This window comes from Brassica napus, unplaced genomic scaffold (genome assembly GCF_020379485.1).
Source record: "Brassica napus cultivar Da-Ae unplaced genomic scaffold, Da-Ae ScsIHWf_1459;HRSCAF=2050, whole genome shotgun sequence".
NCBI classification, from domain to species: domain Eukaryota; kingdom Viridiplantae; phylum Streptophyta; class Magnoliopsida; order Brassicales; family Brassicaceae; genus Brassica; species Brassica napus.
The window spans coordinates 239,110-250,908 of record NW_026014872.1 but is presented as its reverse complement, the minus strand read 5'-3'; the positions used below and the strand labels follow the sequence as shown (position 1 = coordinate 250,908).

General features: G+C 33.4%; 1 protein-coding gene across 3 annotated transcripts; it reads left to right on the top strand.

Annotated features, from left to right (window-relative positions):
* The first annotated feature begins 5,256 nt into the window (after positions 1-5,256).
* LOC106401462 (acylamino-acid-releasing enzyme) lies at positions 5,257-9,647 on the top strand. Of its 3 annotated transcripts, none has more exons than XM_013841985.3 (17): positions 5,257-5,474; positions 5,692-5,862; positions 5,936-6,245; positions 6,346-6,573; positions 6,639-6,851; positions 6,947-7,021; positions 7,201-7,339; positions 7,525-7,676; positions 7,756-7,838; positions 7,959-8,080; positions 8,164-8,242; positions 8,324-8,504; positions 8,593-8,776; positions 8,853-9,044; positions 9,117-9,185; positions 9,273-9,349; positions 9,465-9,647. In XM_013841985.3, the coding sequence occupies exons 2-17, from the start codon at positions 5,724-5,726 to the stop codon at positions 9,529-9,531; spliced, it is 2,310 nt and encodes a 769-aa protein (XP_013697439.2). In that variant the 5' UTR covers positions 5,257-5,474; positions 5,692-5,723; the 3' UTR covers positions 9,532-9,647. The 3 variants fall into 3 exon arrangements, with proteins under 3 accessions (XP_013697439.2, XP_013697437.2, XP_013697438.2); XM_013841983.3 differs by having other exon boundaries at positions 6,636-6,851; XM_013841984.3 differs by having other exon boundaries at positions 5,304-5,527; positions 6,636-6,851.
* Positions 9,648-11,799: the final 2,152 nt, after the last annotated feature.

Genomic DNA, 11,799 nt, shown 5'->3' with positions numbered 1-11,799 from the left:
TATCCAGACTAAAAAAATCAATATATCCGGATCCGGATCCGGCTTTGACGGATCCAACATTTTACTATCCAGATCCGGATTCGACACCTCCAGATATCCGAGTTTTTGGATCGGATCCGGATCGAATCCGGATCTCGGATAAAATTCCCAAGCCTAATATCCTCCATTAGCTAAATTGGTATATTTTTTCAAAAACATTTATTAGTTTAACTATTTAATAGAACATTGTTGGATTTAAATTATATACGAATACTTTTAATGGAATATAACATCAAGTTTGGAAATCATATATGTTTTAAATTTATGTAGTCTATATTCTTGAAATCTTGCATTATTTAAAATTTTGCATTTTAAGACATATTTTCTGGTAATTATATTATATCATGAATTTTCAAATTTGAAGTATATATTAAGTGAATTAGTTTTCAAGGATTTTTAATTTTTTTTATTGTACCTTATTTTATATTGATACGTGTTTACAATATTTTTTTATAGTAATTTTCATTTTTTTTTGAAATTTTAATATTTCAAAATATTTAATAAGATACTGATTTTATATATTTTTTATTGATAATTTTAAATTCTATGTGAAAAAGTTCCTAGTCATATCTTAAGAAAATTTTGTAACTAATATAGTTTAAAGTCCTTGGAAATTGTATTTTTAGAAAATATTGCATTTTTAGAATTTATTATTTTGTTAGTAAAGGGTTTATGTTAATTTTATAAATATTTTGTTTATAAAGTTAATTTTTAATATTTTTGTTTTGTTTGATTATCTTATTTTATTTTGAGCTATATTTTATTTTTTTAATAATTTTTTTTTGAATTCTTTTGAAATTTTTAAGATATTAAATTATAATGTTGATTTGTCATATTTTGTTTTATAGTGTTAAATCCTACATGGATATTATTTATGACTTGTATCTTCAATTTCTATATAGTATATAATGTACTGCTACTGATGTCGGTAGAGTTTTTCATATTTTGCACTCAGCTGCATCATTATCTGAATTCTGAAACATGTATACAAACATAGAGCTGGATGAGAAATATCAAGCCAAGGTATTTGACGATTGTGATATATCGCTTTGGGAGTTTTGTTGGTGGAGCTCAGCACTGGAGCAAATTCTATCTGTTTTATGCGGTCTCAAGAAATTAGGACATTGGCTACTTGTTTCATTCCCGCAATGAAAGAAAATAGACACACCGAAAGCATCGATGATCTAATCGATTGGAGGACGGTACGGTAACCGCAAAAATCGCAAGGAAATGTGTGAACCTCAAAAGCGATTTTATAACAATGTTGCAACTTCATTCTTAGACCATTGAACCATTGTTTCGTAGTCAAGTATAGTGACCACTGAAGTAGATGTTTAATTCGGTATTTGTGTTTGTAGTAAACAAATGTGTATGTATGTGCAACTGGTATATGGATTACACAGAACCAAATAAACTTATTTTGAATTGGCTACCTTTTTAACTCCCGACCATGTTGCCAACGTTCAATTTGTGATAATAATATAAACAAATTAAACTTCACATTAGAAGTTAAACACACATCTTGGGGGTCTTCGAACACTGAGTCTGGCACCACTCTCAGTCCTCCGTTCAAGCTTTCTTCAAATCTTAAAAGAGGTCATATCATGAAAGATCCTGATTTAGATCGTACCACCGTATCTTCTCAGAGGAGTCTAGAGAAACTTGCGGTTTAAGAAAGCTCGGTTTGTCTTCATTTATTGTCAGCCCAAAAGTGGGCTTAGCAAATGATATGCTCACAGATCCTGCAGGTTGATCATATGTGAGCGTTGAAGCTGTGTTGTTGTCTTTTCTCTTCTTTGTCCCAGCCAATGTGAATCCGCTTGCCAGAGTTGTGGACTTGTGGTTTGAGATAAACCGGTGTACGGAAACTCGCTTCAAGTAGTCGCTTGAGATGTCTCCGATAGCGTATGGAGAATGATTTCTGTCTCGGCTTCCTTCGAAAACAATAAACCAAATTACGAATGATGAACCGGGGTTTTGAAGCATCAGTGGTCTATTTGTAGCTTTGATACAATAAATATCGTTGAAGGTAGCTTGTTGTATTACATACCTGTTGCTGTTGGATTTGGTAACTTGTTTAGATTTGTAAGCTCTTTGATTGTTCTACATGGTTTTCCTGTTTCCTTGAAAACCAAGTTATAGCTTTTTATTTATACCTTATTTTCTCGTGCAAAACAAATATTACAATCTCTCAAGTCTCAACACATAATTACAGAGACACAAATTTATACAGATCTTATGAAAATCGATTGAAACCCTCGTTGAAGTTTACTTAGCATCCATTTCATTGTTAGGAGGATACTTAAGTAATGTCGATGGATCACAAGCATAAGGTTTTGTGTTAAAGTAGTACAATAATAGCAAAACCACAGAGAACACCAAAACACTGTCAGGTTAATATAGGAATATATATACATAAATATCTTAGGATATCACTAAAAAAGCATTGTCACAAATATATACTCTAATTAAAGATTAAAATGACCAAAATATTCATTAAAAATGTAAATATACATTTATATCCCTACGGTTAACTAATCTAAACCTTAGTTTAGAATAAAAGAGTGGAAATTTGGGATTAAATTTTAAAATTTTATAAAATAAAAAATAAATATTAAAAATTCGAAAATAAAAATTTGAAAAATAGTTTCAAAAAGTATTTTGAATTACAAAAATAAAAAATGAAATCAAAATGAAAAAAAAATATAAAAAAGTTTAAATTTGAAAACATATTATCTGAAACTATAATTTTTTTTATTATTTATTTGTTTTTATATATCTAAGGTATTAAGGTCTTTTTACCTATTAAATAAAACATTTTGATCATTTTCCTCTTTAGGGTCTATTTTTATGATAAAAATTGAAAATTGTTTATTTAGGAGAATTATCCATAAAAATCTATAGTTAGGAATAAAAATAAAATTAAATAGTTAGTAATAAAAATATAAATTAGTGAAGTTGGATATATTTATGTTTTAGCCTCCATAGGCCATTGCAAAGAAATTAAACTTCTTATTAAAATAGAGCATATCCATAAAATGATCTTGCATAAAACCATAAAATATGCACTTTCTAACTTTTTATATTTTATATTTATATATGCTATGATAACTTTTTTTGTCAAAAATAAAACAAAGTTGATTAATTTCATAGCTTGGCGATAGTCTATCAAATTAATCATTGAATATTTACTTTATTTATTTATGAAACGAAACAGAATCAAAGTCAAAGTGGAGATTTGTTGAAATATGCTTTGAATCTGCGAGCTGACGTAGATCGGTCGATCTAGTAGTCATGAATCTACCTATCTGTGTAAGGGATCTGTCGATCCCAGAAGTGTGGATCTGTCGATCCCTGGCGGAGATAAATCGATCCTTTCGGCGCGGATCGTTCGATCATGTGCCAAATCCGAGAAATATGAAAAGTTTCATTAAACTCTTTCTTATATATATATATCTTTAGGGTTTACCCTATTCTTTTTTTTTTTTTTTTTAACTCAACATCAACTTATCATTAGCCAAATGTTTTGATACAAACAATTTTGACCACAATGCCTCAAGAGGCTTTAACCACAATGTGATATATGGAAGTAGATGTAGCATCATCTAAGATCACTTATTTGGATCCTACATTGCCTCATCTAACTACCTATCACTTTGACCACCATGGAAACAAATTCACTTTACCAAAATGGTGAAAATGAACTGTCCCTTAAACCACTAATTACACGAGCATTGACTAAAACTGAAAACTAGACTTAACAGATGAATTCCAAACTAAGACCTTGCTGGAGATCACCACTTAATTGACATTCAGAACTTGGATCATACCAACTCAACGCCAAGGCGCATACTTCACCCTCAAGTCCCGTCCAGATATCAGTCGTACTCCAGCCTTATTATATGGATTCCAAGCCAAAAGAACCACATAATGAGAAGATACCTTAGTTGCAGATTTCTTTTCAAACGCAGAAACGGGTTCCCCACCAAACTGGTGCGTAAACTGCCACACAAGACCTTCCATCACGAGTTCCTAGTCTTGACTCCAAAAACCGAGCCGCCGGAACAGAACGAAACAACATCTCCAAGAGCATGAGTTTCAGTTCTTCCGGAATGAAGAAAAGACGGGTTCAGATGTCGAATCCAACCGGAGCTCATCCACTAACACCTGCAAAAGAACACTGAAGCTCGGAGGAGAGCGACGACGGCACAGATTAGACATCTACGGAGGTACACGGAGCGACAAGGGGAAAATAGCTCCATCCAAAATCCAACCCTAAAAGCCGACCTCCGATAACGACACCTTCCTGACTCAGGAAGAGTTGAGTCAGGAAGGGTTTACCCTATTCTGTAGCACGAAGTGTACTCTGAAAAACTCGCATCCATCAATAAAGTATTTTCTTTGCCCGTTGGCGTAGTAACCCTAGGGGTGAACCACATTAAATCTCTCTGGTTTTTTTTTTTATTTATCAATCTGTTAATCTGTTTCTTCTCATATATGTCACTAGGACTAGGCAAAAAATCTGAATCCGAAGAAACAAACCCGATCCGAAAAGTAGTATCGAACCCAAACCAAAATTGATTAAATATCCGAATGGGTTCAAAATTTTGGTATCTAAAGAACCAGAACCGAGCCTGATCCAAACCAAAGTATTTTGGGTACCCGAATGTATCCGAAATAGATTTCTATACCCCCTGTATAAATATATTTTAGATTTAATAGCTATTGAAAACACCCAAAATATATAAGACACTTTTAAATTGTCTAAAATACTTGAAAATATATACAAATAATTAAAAAAAAGTCTAAAATAGCTAAAACATACTCAAAACACTAAAAATACTTGAAATATCTATTGATTATTTATCTAAATATTCAAACCAAATCAAATTTTTATGTGAAGTTTAGGTATTTTAATATATGTTATTCAAATTCGTATGTAATATATTATTTTTTTTTAGGTTCTAAGAAATTTAAAGTATATAATGAATTTTAAAATTTTAAAAATAATTTTAATGGGTTATCCGAATCCGAACCGAACCCGTAATGATCCAAACCGAACCCGAACTGAAACTTAGAAATACCCAAATGGAGCTGCAATCTTTAATCTCGAAAAAACGAAATCCGAATAGACCCGAACCGAATCCATTCGACTACCCGAACGCGAGTGCTCTGTGGATTCAAAGATATGTTTATTTGTAGTGTTTACAATTTGAGGGCTTATAAATTGCCACTAAAAAAAGTTTGAAGGTAAAGAAAATATTAAGATAATGCAACGTCGAAAGTTCACAACGTAATTTATTATATTTTGTTTATTTAGATGTCGAGAATCTTTACTCACCCACCCACTCACTCACTTTCTCCATCATTTGGAATTTGACTTCCGTTCCTCTCATCTTCATCTCCCAAGTATCATCATCACTCTTTCAATCTTCGTAAGCCCTTTTTCTCTGCGCTGTTTGTCTCTCGATCTGTGTTATCACGACAGGTTTCTTCTTCTGTTTGATGGTTTTCAATTGTAAAGTTTCATTCTTTGATTCAATCGACAATTGATCCAAATGATGTCTGATTGTATACTGGTTGTTGGTTTTAAAACTATGGATGATGAATATGATTGATTACTGGAACTGTTTTGCAATTTATGTGTTTCAGTTGCAAAGGTTGGATTACAAGATCAGTTAACCATGGATTCTTATGGAACTGACACGGTTAAGGAATTAGACCAAACTAGTGAGGAAGAGTATGCAACACAGTCCAAGTTAATCAAAGAGTTTATAACTATTCCCAGCATTGACAAAGCTTGGATCTTTAACTCTGGTTCTGGTAATGAATGACCAACCACCTTTCACATATCAAACTTCTTCTTTGGAATAAAAAATATTCACTTATACTGCAGGTCCTCAGGCAATGGTTGCCATGAGTCAAGCAAACCTTTTGGCTAATAAGAGGAGGAAGTTTATGTTATCTGGACATATCTCAAAAGAGAGTAGTAACCTGTCTGTAAACTTTCACTGGGCGCCATTTCCTGTGGAGATGACCGGCGCATCTGCTTTTGTCCCCTCTCCTTCGGGTCTGAAGCTCCTTGTAGTCCGGAATCCTGATGATAAAGAATCTCCTACAAAGTTTGAGATATGGAGTTCTTCTCATCTAGAGAAGGAGTTTCATATTCCACAGAAAGTTCATGGCTCTGTATACGTTGATGGATGGTACTCTACTTTTCTTTTTTTTTGGCTTATTTCAAATTCAATGTCTTGGGGAAGTAGAAAAATTGAGTGAGGCTTGTGTGTGTGTGTATGTATGATGCAGGTTTGAAGGAATCTCTTGGAACTCAGATGAGACTTGTGTTGCTTATGTTGCTGAGGAACCATCTCTTCCCAAACCTACATTTGACCATCTAGGCTATTACACGAAAGACAATGTTGGTTTGGACAAGGATATTGGAAGCTGGAAAGGTCAAGGAGATTGGGAAGAGGAATGGGGAGAAGCATATGCCGGAAAAAGGCAGCCTGCCCTGTTTGTTATCAATGTTGACAGGTTTCATAAAAATAATAACAAGAATAGTTACTCTTTACATTTTCTAATTCTCGTCTCTCTAGCAGTGGAGAGGTCGAGCATATCAAAGGAGTTCCAAGATCGATAAGTGTTGGACAGGTTGTTTGGAGTCCAAGCAGTAAAGGCTCAGCTAAGTATTTAGTTTTTGCCGGATGGTTAGGAGATAAAAGAAAGTTTGGTATTAAGTACTGCTACAACAGACCATGTTCCATATACGCAATAAAGTTTAGAGACGCTTCGGCTGGATCGGATGAACCAAAGTGAGTTTGTGGTTACTATAACTCACTAGAAGACAACTTGATAGTTCCTAATTTCCGATAAAATCTTACAGAGTTTGCGTTTACTTGTGTTCCAGAGATAATGCAAAGGAAGCATTCCCTATTCATAATTTGACCAAGAGCATAAGCAGCGGTTTTTCCCCACTGTTCAGGTTTACATCTTATGAAATTTTTTGAATTATGTATTTACCAAAAGCATTTGTTCTCCTTTCTACTCTGTTTACAACTGAGCCATCTTACACAGCTTACTTGTAGTAGTGTTAACGTGCAATGTTCGTTTTAGTTATGACCAGTTAAAGAACTTACTCTCATCTTTTTCCTTCTCTCACAGCAAAGATGGCAAGTTTCTTCTGTTTTTATCCGCAAAGACCGCTGTTGATTCCGGGGCGCATTGGGGAACCGAGTCACTTCATAAGATTAACTGGCCAAGTGATGGGAAACTTTCTGAGTCAACTGATATTGTTGATCTGGTGAGATTATACGTACCTTTTTCTCCCTATAGAAGCTTCAAACTTTCTATGAGCTGGACACTTTTTGTTTCTTAACAACTTATAACTACTCTCTCTACACCAATGAATCTGTCTTTATAGTGGCAATTAAACTAAAAAAATCACAAACTGTTATTTGATATATTCAAATACATCTTGTAATGCAGATTCCAGTTGTGAATTGTGCTGATGATGGTTGTTTCCCTGGACTCTATGTTACTGGCCTGCTGAGTGATCCGTGGCTGTCAGATGGACATACTCTTATGTTGTCTTCCTACTGGCACAGTTGTAGGGTAATACTCAGCCTAAATATGCTAAGGTGACTGATGAATAGATATGATAAGTTTCCAAGTTATCTTCTTCTGCTGCTATGCTAACTGATGGTAGAAAAATTACAGTGGTGAACTGTCACGTGCCAGCCCTAATGATTCAGATTGTTCATGGAGCGTTCTTGCGCTAGATGGTGATGATATTGTTGCCGGTAACATCTTTAACTCTTAATCTCAGTTACTAACTGTGACAATGTCACCTTAAACTTAAAACACACACCAGGTTTGGAACATCTGTATGTTTTTCTTTTCTTTTTTTTTTTCCTGAGTAGTGTGTAGCAGTCCAGTGAGTGTTCCTGAAATTAAATATGGAAAGAAAGTTGTTGATCCAGCTGGGAGGCCTTCATGGCAGTGGTTAGATATCCCAAACCCAATATTTAAAAGCTCTGAGAAGGTTAAATCGTATTAGCCAAATCCTCTAAATTCGAATGATGTTAATCTTTTTCTGTACTAATTTTTTTGTTTCCACCGCTTCAGGTCACGTCTGGGCTTTCATCTCTTGAGTTTAAAATTCTCAAAGTTCCAGTCAGTAATGTTTCTGAATGTCTTACCAAAGGTACTTTAACTCTCAATCTTATTTGTTGTTTTCGTTTTTGGTTGATAAACTTTCTGACTAATTAATTTCCATATGATCAAGGGGCCAAAAAACCAATTGAAGCTATATATGTATCGTCTTCAAAGTCCAAGGAGAATGGGATATGTGATCCTTTAGTTGTTATTGTCCATGGAGGCCCTCATTCGGTCGCACCTTGCAGCTTCTCCAAGACTTTGGCATATCTCTCCTCAATTGGATACAGTCTGCTGATTGTAAATTACAGGTTCATATACAGCTCCATCTCCATTAGTTAATAAACAACCTTCTGGAGATCCTAACTTGTTTTTTTGGTGATTCATTTGGGTTGAAAGGGGTTCGTTGGGATTTGGGGAAGATGCTTTGCAGTCTCTACCTGGAAAAGTTGGATCACAAGACGTGAATGATGTGCTCTCGGCTGTAGACCACGCTGTTGAAATGGGACTTGCAGACCCGTCTAGAATAACCGTACTAGGTGGTTCTCATGGTGGGTTTCTCACCACACACTTGATTGGCCAGGTAATGTAGTTCACTTCACTCACCTTTGTAAGTTATGGCACCGGAATAGAATTCTTATACCAAAGTTTTGCAATAGGCCCCGAATAAATTTGTGGCAGCAGCTGCAAGAAATCCTGTATGCAACCTTGCGTCAATGGTTGGGATTACGGATATACCTGATTGGTGTTTCTTTGAAGCCTATGGTGACCAGACTCACTATACAGAAGCCCCATCACCCGAAGATATGTCTCGGTTTCATCAAATGTCTCCCATATCACACATCTCAAAGGTCAATACCACACCACTTCCGTTCTTCTTCGATAAGTTTGAAGACATTCATTTAATGATCCTTCTTGTGCAGGTGAAAACACCCACTTTGTTTCTCTTGGGAACTATGGATCTCCGTGTTCCCATTTCAAACGGAATTCAAGTAAGATCAATCTGCAACTCTTTCAACTTTGCAGATCCAAAACATTATTGGTAATATTGTTTATTCATGTATTCTTGATTTGTATAGTACGTGAGAGCCTTAAAGGAGAAAGGAGTTGAGGTTAAAGTGTTAGTCTTTCCCAATGACAATCATCCCCTAGACAGGTAGACAAACACAAACAAACAAATGCTGTCTTCTTTTATATTGTTTATAGCTGTAGCATCTCTATGAGAACGTTTGTTCATAGCTAAATCATCTTGTGATTGTTTTATTATGCAGACCGCAGACGGATTATGAAAGCTTTCTCAACATTGCTGTATGGTTCAACAAGTACTGCAAGCTGTGAACACCTCATTTCTTTTTTATTTTCTGAATATTGGGTTTATTAACTGAAGGGGTAAAAAAAAGAACTTTTAAATTAAAGAGACTTTGGTCCAGTGCGGTTATATAGCCTGGCTTATCTTCGATTGCTTGCAACAAAGACGACTTCCCGATTTGGACTTTAGAACAAGGGTACTTTCAGCTCATGCCATAACTATTTAGATGATAATTTAGAACAAGGTTACTTTCATCTCATACCATAAATATTTTGAAGATAATGTAGCTTGGGAGGTGTCTGCAAATGAAAAACTTGAATGGGGAAATTAAGGCTTTTAAACTCGACCCGGATATTGGGTCGACCGCGAACGAACCGTTGATTAACAAATAAACTAATTTTGTTATATAATAATATATTATCTATTGAAAAATATAAGAAATATTTTATTATTTTAAAATATATAAAAATACTTAAATTTAGTTATTTTTTGTTTTTATTTTCATTTTACAAACAAAATATCAAAAATATTTAGACTATTTAACATTTTTTTTGTAACAAATTAGGAGTTATGGTATATAATAAAAAAAATCAAGACTTCAAATTCATAAGTGTTAAAATGTCTGAATAATAAATTTTTGTTATCTCTAACATCGTTCACTTCATTTTCTATAAATAGTATGGTGAAATTTTATCAAAATCTAAAAAATACAAATAAAAATCAAAACTATAAAGGGCGTGTCTTAACTGAGATTTACTATAGACAAAAAAATCAAAAACATAAAAAAGTGTCAAAGAACATACAAAGATGACAACAAAGGAAGAAAATATTACAGAAAACTAAAAACCTAACTTCCTATTTAGAATACAAATAGATTCTAAGAACGTAATTAAAAATCTATAAAAAGGTAAAAGTTACCTAGTGGGTCAACTATTAGTTCAACTAGTAGCTTGATTATGGGTTTAACTGTTTTTATGAGTTTTATTGAATTTTTAAATAATGGTTTTTGTTAAAACTCAAACCAAATTATTTATAGGATAACTAGATTTCCGGTTCGACCGTGGATCTAGGTCGGGTTTCAGAATATTGAGGGCAGATTAAACTCTTAAAGACTTGGGAATAATATTGTCCTAGATTTTGACCATCGTTGAAACTTGGTTATGTTTCCTTTTCATTTTAGTTCATCAAACTGAAAATCCAAATTATTGTTAATTTAAAATATTTGATTAGATATACTGTTGTTTGGATTTGTGTTACTATTGTTGGATCAGTCTTATCCGATTTCGTAACAACTGTTAATATGTTGATAATTAAGATTTAGTGAAACCAATATATAATTTATTCTTTTTTTCAAAAGAAAAATAAATATAAATATAAATATATATATATATATATATATAATCTATTCTATTAAGTAGGTTTTATAACCTCTTATAAATATGCTTGTACATAATATTTGATACAAAATTTTGCAATTTTTTCTTTAAAAATATCGGTTAAAATGAACTGCTAAGTACTCAATATTTAAAATTGATTAGATTAGTATTGATTTAAATTAGTGTAATTTCTAAAAAAATAACTATTTTGGTTTTGTAGAAAATTTCTGTTTGGGCTGTTACTTGGCAAATGTTAAGAATATATTTCAATTATCCAAGTGTTTATGTTTTTAAAAACAAAATTTTGAAGAGAAATGGTCTCAAATATCCATAAGTCTACAATATCTTCCACGCAACATCCTAACTGACATAGAGTCCGGAAATTGAACTAATTGCCATAATTGTTTTGCTAACAAAACCATGTTAAACTCGTGCATCTATGGAATCAGGATCTTCTCTCTCTTTTTGGTAAGCATTCTCATTTTTTCCAATGAGAAGTTTTTAAGTAGTATACATTTAAACATATAGAATACGGAATGAACAGAGAATCAACTCGTCAATTTTTCATTTTTATATCATTTCGTGCATAATAATTTGAATATTAAATTTCAAAATAGTAATGTGAATAGTACATACTTGACATAATTACGTTTCAAACCGTGCGTGAACATGAAAACCAAGGTGTTTCGAAGCTAACACTACAAGAAAACAGCGGTATTCTGACGGACATTCCGACGGAAAATGAAATCCTCGAAATATCCCGAAGAATTTCCGAGGATATTCCGAGGAAACACAAAATTTGGTTTCCTCGGAATTTCCTCGGAATATACCGACGGAATTCCGAGGAAACATCATTTCGTCGGAATATTCTTATGGAATACCGAAGAAAATTGTATTCCTCGGAAAAAACCGATGAATTCC

Coding starts and splice junctions, on each gene's coding strand:
- LOC106401462 (XM_013841983.3), top strand. CDS start 5,724: ATGGATTCTTATGGAACTGACACGGTTAAGGAATTAGACCAAACTAGT. Junction 6,852..6,946: donor GCTGGATCGGATGAACCAAA/GTGAGTTTGTGG, acceptor CTTGTGTTCCAG/AGATAATGCAAAGGAAGCAT. Junction 7,022..7,200: donor GGTTTTTCCCCACTGTTCAG/GTTTACATCTTA, acceptor CTTCTCTCACAG/CAAAGATGGCAAGTTTCTTC.